Below are 9,421 nucleotides of genomic sequence, written 5' to 3'. Positions count from 1 at the left end.
GTTTTATATAAAAGTAAAATAGACAAAAGAAAACCTAATTTTATTTAAAATATTGAAACAGTTTTAAAATTTAGAAAAAAATCATTATAAGGAAATTATATATATATATATATCATAAAATTCGAACTTATAATATTGTTTAATTATTTTAATTTTAAGTTGCTAATTTTACAAGAAAAATATTACTTTTTATATAGGAAAAAATAATGATTGTGAAAATTATACAATTAATTACTGTTTCTAAAAAAATGTAATTACTCACCTTTACACAAAGAAAAATATTGTTGAAAAAAAAAACATTAAAAAAAGTAGATTGTCTCATATTTTTTTTCACCAATCAAATAATTTATTCAAAAAGACTGCTATTGTAATATATAAGATAGGAGTATGTAAGATTAACATATGCGTTTTTGTAATTAAAAGTTTATCTCTTTACTTCTATATATTGTTTTTACTTACAAAAAGAACTAAATATATATTTTTTGTTAAATTTAATTTAATTTTAATAACTTTGTACTCATCTTGTGATTAATAGTTTAACCGTAGAGTCGCATCTTTTACATCAAATTTCACATTGGACACCTCGGTGTATCTATTTATTTACTAAAAATATTTACTTTATATTTTTTGATAAAGTTAATTTTATTTTAAAAATTATAAACCCGCACATCGGGCGGGTCCTAATCTAGTATGTTTATAAAGTTCTAATCTAGATGCTCCACATTCTCTACATAGTCTATAAATGTATAAATCTTTGAGTATTTAGCCTTCTCAGCTATATTCCCAAACTGGATTTCAACTACATTCAAAGTGTCCAGCACGACACTGTAGTAGAAGATGTAGAAAGGATCGTTTAGATTGGATGTTGATAACACAATTTCACCTCCACTAGTCATCCCGACAATGTCTACATAGGTGGGAGCTATATGCTTCAAACTAAATGGCAATGTGTAGACAATCTTCGACCATTTCAGTTCATCCGCATCTTCCAGAACCCACAACTCAAGACTTTTTGTATGTTCACCAAGTCCAATGTGCTTTGGCCACAGTACGCCCAATTTACCTTTACAATTTATCAGAGTTGAACAATAAAATTTATGTTCCACATCTAGAAACTTGAACGTTTCAGACCTAAAATCAAAACAAACTACCATAACATGTATTGGATTTGTATTTCCAATGCACACAGCTAAATAGTACAAAACTCCGTCGATGCATGTCTCAGTACTTAAAGGTCTATGGGGTATCAAACATTCGACCATTCTCCAGGACACTTTTCCCATTCCTAAGGTTGAAACTAAACTGGCAAAATCCTCTGCCATGTACAGCGTGGGCAAACACAATACCTTGAATAGTTTGTCGATATGATCATAACCAAAATAGGTTTTTATCTCAGACTTCTTAGTTCTCATTCTCGGGAAAGTTATGTACTCTCCTGTGCTAGGGTTATAGATCACATGATTGCTGGTTTTGCTACAAAGAAACCCACGTACAGGGGCATGAGTCTCACAGTCATAGGAATAACTCATACCTTCGTGGAAAGACATATGATAACAGGGAATCAAAGGAACATGGGCACGCTCGGGATGTAGATGCTGAGGTGCGGAGTAGAAGATCCGCTTAACGTTGTGTAAGAAGGTGAATAACATACGCGGCTGAGCCGAAGATATTTTCAGGAATAGTTATGTGAAATCTCGACGACGCAGTACGGACGATGATACAAATAAATTCGCAATCGCGCACAATCACACCAAGAAATCACCAAACGATCGATTGAGTATTCATAAAACACTAACCGATAAGCCAGCTCCCATATTGGGAGAAACCCAGCAAATATTTTTAGAGAGTTTTTACAATTTTCTGATAAGATTCAATGAATGATCACAAAATGAAAACAATCACATGGTTTTGATGTCTCCTCCAACGGCTTCTTAGCCGCTTAATCCATGCCCTCCACGTGTACCGCTTGAGATAACCCGACTTAATTTGATTCCTTCTCACGTGCCACTCCACACGTATGGTTCTGTATCACAACTCCCCCTCCTAACAGAACCTTGACCACAAAGTTTTAAGCCTCAAACGCAGGGAACTTCTTCTTGAGATCGAAAAGAAACTCCCATGTTGCTTCCTCCAATGGTTCACCAACCCACTTAACCAAAACCTTGGTAGCTGCTCGACCCTGTCGATTCACCATCTTCCTTTCCACAATCAAATCAGGTTCCTTGACAAATACCTCAGGCATCACTGTCGGTAGCTGAGTAGTGGTGGACACATTACCAACGAGAACTTTCAGCTGAGAGACATGGAATACCGGATGTATCTGAGAGGACGACGGAAGAGCCAACTCATATGCAACCTCACCACATTTGTCAATGATTTTATAGGGACCGAAATACTTGGGAGATAACTTCTGATTTGCCCTTGAAACCACAGAGTGTTGACGGTATGGCTGAAGCTTGACATACACATATTCTCCGATCTCAAAGTCACGCTCCGTACAATGTTGATCCGCAATTTTTTTCATCTTGTGATGTGCTCGAAGCAGGTGGAACTTAAGGAACTTCAACATATTCTCATGTTCCTGTAATGAGCGAGCACCACAGCCACCTTGCACTCACCGAGTAAATATGGAAGATGTACAGGAGGAGCTTGACCATATACTGCCTCAAACGGGGTCATGTTGGTGGACGTGTGATAGTTGTTGTTGTACCAATATTCTGCTAAAGCGAGCCACTTGCACCACATGTGAGGATGAACGTGGCACATACAGCGCAAGTACGTTTCAAGGCATCTGTTGACGACCTATGTCTGGCCATCGCTCTGAGGGTGGTACGCACTGGAAAACTTAAGAGAGACCCCCTGAAGAGTAAAAACTTCCTTCCAGAACTCGCTTGTGAACACTGCATCTCTGTCACTCACAATCGAAGTAGGACAGCCATGAAGTTTAAAAACATTATCCAAGTAAGCCTGAGCAACTGAAAGAGCACTGTAAGGATGCGACAAGGCAATAAAATGTGCTGCCTTACACAGTCGATCCACAACCACCATGATAACTGCCTTTCCTGCAGATTCAGGCAAGCCATCAATGAAATCCATAGATACGTCGCTCCAAACTATCTCCGGAATTGGTAGTGGCTGTAGCAGACCAGGAGAAGCTGCATTATCGCTTTTACATTGCTGGCAGATACTACATCCCCGAATAAACACTTGTATGTCCTTCACCATTCCCCTCCAGTAAAATAATCTCTTCACCCTCTGATAAGTAACTTCACGACCCGAGTGACCACCCACACCAGAGCAATGTAGCCACTCCAAAATCGAGTTCTTAATAGCAACATCAGCGGGTATGACAATCTTGTTCTTGCGCCTGAGAATGTCTTGGCTCCAAGAGTAATTCTTCTTGGCTTCAGGATCCTGTTTCAAACGGACAATAATGTCTTGAACCACGTTATCCACAGCATACGCAGCTTGAATTTCTCGCAACAAGTCACACTCAACAGTTGATATTGCCATATGCAATATCTCAGATCCTTCTACTCGAGACAGGGCATCCGCCACTACATTTTCCTTACCCTGCCTATATTGAATCTCGTAATCGAACTCCAACAGTTTCGGCAGCCATTGTTGCTGTATTGGTGTATTGAGTCTCTGTTCTAGCAGATATTTGAGACTTCTTTGATCCGTTTTGATCACAAAATGCTTCGACAAGAGATAATGTCTCCATTTGCGGACCGCAAAGATAACCGCCAAAACCTCCTTCTCGTAGATGGACAAATGAAGTTGCCTCCCCTCTAGTTGTCGACTAATGTAAGCCAGTGGATGACCATCCTGCATCAGCACCGCACCAATTCCCTGGCCACACGCGTCTGTCTCTACCACAAAAGGTTTGTCAAACAAGGGCAAAGCTAAAACAGGGGCATTACATATAGCAACCTTCACTTCCCGAAAAGCACACTGCGCTTTCTCATTCCACTCAAACGCATCTGTTTTAGTCAAAGCATGCAATGGTGCTGTGATCACTCCAAAACCTTTGATAAACCGCCTATAATATAAATAAACTCGCAATCGCACAATCACACCAAGAAATCACCAAACAATCGATTGAGTATTCATAAAACACTAACCGATAAGCCAGCTCCCAGATTGGGAGAAACCCAACAAATATTTTTAGAGAGTTTTTACAATTTTCTGATAAGATTCAATGAATGATCACAAAATGGAAACAATCACATGGTTTTGATGTCTCCTCCAACGGCTTCTTAGCCGCTTAATCCACGCCCTCCACGTGTACTGTTTGAGATAAGCCGATTTAATTTGATTCCTTCTCACGTGCCACTCCACACGTATGGTTCTATATCAGACGACCAGAATTTGGACACGCAACGACACCTCGCAAGGTCTTTAACAGTCAATCTGGAGAAAATCTCAATCAAAAGATCAATTGGGATCTCCTTCGAGTTTTCTCTTTGGAAGTTGCTTGGGCGGCTGACTTGCTTCCGCTGTTTTCCCATGGGGTGCTAAACCCTAGAATCCCAAACTTCGACAGCGACTTCTGTTTTTCTAGATTTGTTTTAAGATTATTTTAAGAATTTTATTTCTTTTTTTACGTTCAGATTTATAATTGGACTCTTTTTTTTTTGGTAAGAAGATTTATAATTGGACCTAGAGAGTCATTTTTTTTTTGTTTAGAGGAAAACGAGGTATACCACTGAAGATTAATTTGGACATACAGTATTTAACAAAGTCTCTATGTGAAGTGACTGAAGTATATCGATGATCGATCTAGATACTAGTTTACAATAAATTTAATGTTTTACGCATATTCATAGGTAAGTGACAAGCTATAAAAGTGATTAGTGTCGACTGTCGAAAAGGTTATATAGTTAAGATTCTTATTTCTTCTACTTTACGCTTCTCTCACATTAATTTTCTTACTAGTGCTTCGAAAAGATTCTCAAAATCGTATTGTTGGAAAGAGTTCATTCTTTGTTCTAATCCCAACTGGTCTATTGTATTGGTGAATAAACCAAACACATAGATGTAGGATGACTAAGGATTCGAGATAGTCCAATTTACTGTACGCGATTAACGAATAAACTAAGCATTCTATTGTAAACAAAGAGTGTAACGTGTCGTCCTTCGGCTTGGCTAGATAAAAAAGAGAAGTGGAGTGGTTTCGTCACTTTAGAGTTTAGATTAGTGAGAAAGAAAAAAAAAAGAAAGAGAAATGGCAAAGACTGATGAGTCTTCATGGGTTTACAAGAACCGTGACGCGCCAGTGAAGGCGCGTGTGAAAGACCTTCTCACTCGCATGACTCTGCCGGAAAAGATCGGTCAGATGACTCAGATCGAACGTAGCGTTGCTTCTCCTCAAGTCATTACAGATTCTTTCATTGGTAATATATAATACTGACTAAACCACTGAACATTCTATTATTGTCTTTGTTTTGGTCAACGAACAGATTCTTTCGTAACGTAAAAAAAAAATACTTTATTTATGAATTATTTTTTTTGGTATTATAGGCAGTGTACAGAGCGGCGCCGGAAGCTGGCCGTTCGAGGACACTACTGTTTGTTCCGAGGGATTACACAGTTTAAACAAATAAGATTTAGTGGGAAAGAGCGAGCAAATTCTTTATTAATCGGGGAAAACGTGAGATCGTAACTTAAACAAGTCGTATTAGAGTTTGTTATTCCACAGACGAACTAGTAAGCTTAAAATGACGAACTGAAAACAAGACGAGTTATACGAAAGATAATAGCAGTTTTCGATGCAAAGTATTGCTATGTGGGTATTGTCCGCGGGTCAGGATGGTGATCCCAATAAATGCTTTCTCCTTTTATAGGAGACTGTTGACCTAGGAGAGTTTAGAGTTTCCTTCACGAATTCCCGAGATTGCCCTTTTGCGGGAATTAATGACTTGTTTCCAATCTTGTCGGGCCGAGGATACAACTAACGAATCTCGTTGGGCCGACTGGCATGTCAGACGGATTCTCCACTTTGCGCAAAAACCTTCGAATTGGAGCGACGTGAATTGCGCGCCGTAGTCGGTGACGATCTCATACGGAATTCCGTGCCTGCAAATGATGTTCTTCCACACAAATTTTTGGACTTCGTTTGTTCCGATTTTTGCGTAGGCTTCGCCTTCAACCCATTTGGTGAAATAATCCGTCATAATGAGAATGTATTTCTTTTGACGGGACGCAGGGAGAGGTCCAACGATATCCACTGCCCATCGCATAAAAGGATATGGTGGAGAGGTCGTTCTCAACAGTTCGGTTGGCGCGTGGATGATCGGAGCGTGGCACTGGCATTTCTCGCATCTAGCGACGAACTTGTCGCAGTCGTCGTTCATGGTTGGCCAATAATGACCATTATTGCGTATGCGTTGTGCGAGCGCGCGACCTCCTGAGGGATTACCGTCGGAACCTTCATGAACCTCTCTCATTACATCGTTGATTTCTTCGGGACCGACGCAAGTCAAAAGTGTACCAGATGCTGTTGCCACGACGGAAGACGTTGCCATCGAGAAGTGTGTAATGCGCACAGCGAGTTCGAAGGCGCCGGGCCTCCCACTTGTCCGAAGGGACAATGCCGTCTGCGATAAAACAACGGATTTCTTCTTGCCAATCGTGTGGTCNGATACAACTAACGAATCTCGTTGGGCCGACTGGCATGTCAGACGGATTCTCCACTTTGCGCAAAAACCTTCGAATTGGAGCGACGTGAATTGCGCGCCGTAGTCGGTGACGATCTCATACGGAATTCCGTGCCTGCAAATGATGTTCTTCCACACAAATTTTTGGACTTCGTTTGTTCCGATTTTTGCGTAGGCTTCGGCTTCAACCCATTTGGTGAAATAATCCGTCATAATGAGAATGTATTTCTTTTGACGGGACGCAGGGAGAGGTCCAACGATATCCACTGCCCATCGCATAAAAGGATATGGTGGAGAGGTCGTTCTCAACAGTTCGGTTGGCGCGTGGATGATCGGAGCGTGGCACTGGCATTTCTCGCATCTAGCGACGAACTTGTCGCAGTCGTCGTTCATGGTTGGCCAATAATGACCATTATTGCGTATGCGTTGTGCGAGCGCGCGACCTCCTGAGTGATTACCGTCGGAACCTTCATGAACCTCTCTCATTACATCGTTGATTTCTTCGGGACCGACGCAAGTCAAAAGTGTACCAGATGCTGTTGCCACGACGGAAGACGTTGCCATCGAGAAGTGTGTAATGCGCACAGCGAGTTCGAAGGCGCCGGGCCTCCCACTTGTCCGAAGGGACAATGCCGTCTGCGATAAAACAACGGATTTCTTCTTGCCAATCGTGTGGTCGCTCGTGAAGTTCGGGTTAGCGTGCGATGATGACGCTCATTCGTGAGATGGTGACGATTGTTCCTGAGACGACGAAGTTCGTCCTTCTTCGCTGGTCGCGGATCCTTGCTCGGCCGAGCACTCCACAGTTGGCACATTTGCCGGTGGTTCAATGACGAATAGCGTGAGTACGGGGTCGCTGTCCTCTGTTCTTTGCTTTTTCGAGACTCGATCGCTGAAGGTCTCATGTTCGATAATCTGTTTTTTCTTTTTCTTATCTTGGATATTTGGCTCGGCGTGCGCGAGGAGATTGATGCTTGGTCGATCGATGCTCTCGACAGGGATTACTCGGCGTAAGTCGGGATCGGAGGTGGATGCGAGGACGGCCAGAGCGTCGGCCGGTGCGTTGTCACTTCGGGGAATTTTGTTCAGCTCGAATGTCTCAAAATTGTTGGACATATCTTGGACAACTCTGAGGTAGGCATCCATGCGGTCGTTCTTTGCCTCGTAATCGCCGCTAAACTGGTCAGTTACCAGCTGTGAGTCACAGAAGACTTGTATCTTTTCAACCCCTATTCCACTTGCCAATCGCATGCCGGCGATTAGGGCTTCGTACTCGGCCTCGTTGTTCGAGGCGGGAAAGGCGAGCCGGAACGATTGCTCGAGTACTTCACCCGTTGGCGAGACGAGGTGAATGCCGATCCCGGAGCCGTGTCGAGAGGATGCGCCGTCCACGTGCAGTGTCCACTTCTCCTCTCGCGGACAGCCGAACTCTAGCTCGGGGGGAAGTTCGATCAAGAAATCGGCGAGCACCTGAAATTTTGCACAAGTGCGGTTTTTATATTCGATGTCGTACTCGCTGAGTTCCACTGCCCACTATGCCAAGCGGCCTGATTGACTGGGGCTGTGGAGGATGGTTCGCAGGGGTTGGTTGGTTAAGACTTCAACAGTGTGGGATTGAAAATACGGCCGAAGCTTCCTGGCTGAAATAACTACAGCGTAAGCGAGTTTTTCCAACGTGGGATATCGGAGCTCGGCTCCGTCTAAGCTTTTACTCACATAGAAGATTGGGTGTTGTTCTCCTCTGTCCTCCTTGATTAGTACGCCACTGACCGCCGAACCGGAGACAGCGATGTACAGATATAGAGTTTCGCCCTGATCGGGCTTTGCTAGGACAGGGGGAGTAGCTAGGTAGTGATTGAGTTCTTGGAAAGCAGACTCGCACTTATCATCCCATTCGAAATTTTTGTTACTACGAAGCAACTGGTAGAAAGGTAGACACTTATCGGTAGAGCGTGAAATAAATCTGTTCAGAGCAGCTCGGGTGTTGCGTGGAGATGGGAGGTTGGTGAGCGCCGAAATTTGTTTCGGGTTAGCTTCGATACCTCTCTTCGTGACGAGGTATCCTAAGAATTCTCCAGAAGTCACGCCGAACGAACACTTGGGTGGGTTCAGCTTCATATTGTATCGGTTTAACACTTCAAAACACTGAGCGAGATGCAAGACGTGATCAATGGCCTGGGTTGACTTGACCAGCATATCGTCGATGTAAACTTCCATGGTTCGTCCGGGGTGCTCGGCAAACATGCGGTTTACGAGGCGCTGATAGGTTGCACCAGCGTTCTTGAGGCCGATTGGCATAACCTTGTAACAGTAAGTTCCCTGATCGGTGATGAAGGCCGTTTTCTCCTAATCGTTTTTGTGCATCATAATTTGGTTGTATCCTGAGTACGCATCCATGAACGACANAAGTCCCCGTCGATAAGCATTGATAGAACGGACCGAGTCGCGGCAAGTCGCCAGACCACCCATGATCATGTTTATTCTTCGGCGTGGAGCCGGAGCGTTGGCATCCTCAGTTCGCTCGGGATTCTTTTTATGGGTTGGTGGGGGCGGCGGTAGAGTTTTGGGTCTCGGTTGTGGCGCAGTGGCGGCGTTATATTGCTTGCTCGGGTTTTTGTTCTCAGGATTGAAGAAATGGTTATCCCTGTGAGCGGCTATTTGACGTCGCTCGAGATCGACGTCAATTTGGCCTTCTTTAAATTTGTCGAGCAATACTTGTTGGAGGGTGCGGCACTCTTCTGTTGAGTGTCCTGCTCGCTTGT

General features: G+C 43.2%; 1 protein-coding gene across 1 annotated transcript; it reads right to left on the bottom strand.

Moving 5' to 3' along the window:
* LOC104790928 (putative F-box protein At3g47020) lies at nucleotides 705-4,511 on the bottom strand. Its single transcript, XM_010516724.1, is given in 4 exon segments — nucleotides 705-1,074; nucleotides 1,189-1,532; nucleotides 1,626-1,705; nucleotides 4,358-4,511. Coding segments are annotated over 4 exon segments (948 nt in total).

Source organism: Camelina sativa, chromosome 6, assembly GCF_000633955.1.
Source record: "Camelina sativa cultivar DH55 chromosome 6, Cs, whole genome shotgun sequence".
Lineage (NCBI taxonomy): Eukaryota > Viridiplantae > Streptophyta > Magnoliopsida > Brassicales > Brassicaceae > Camelina > Camelina sativa.
The sequence above is the reverse complement of the archived record's forward strand: the minus strand, read 5'-3'. Positions and strand labels throughout refer to the sequence as shown.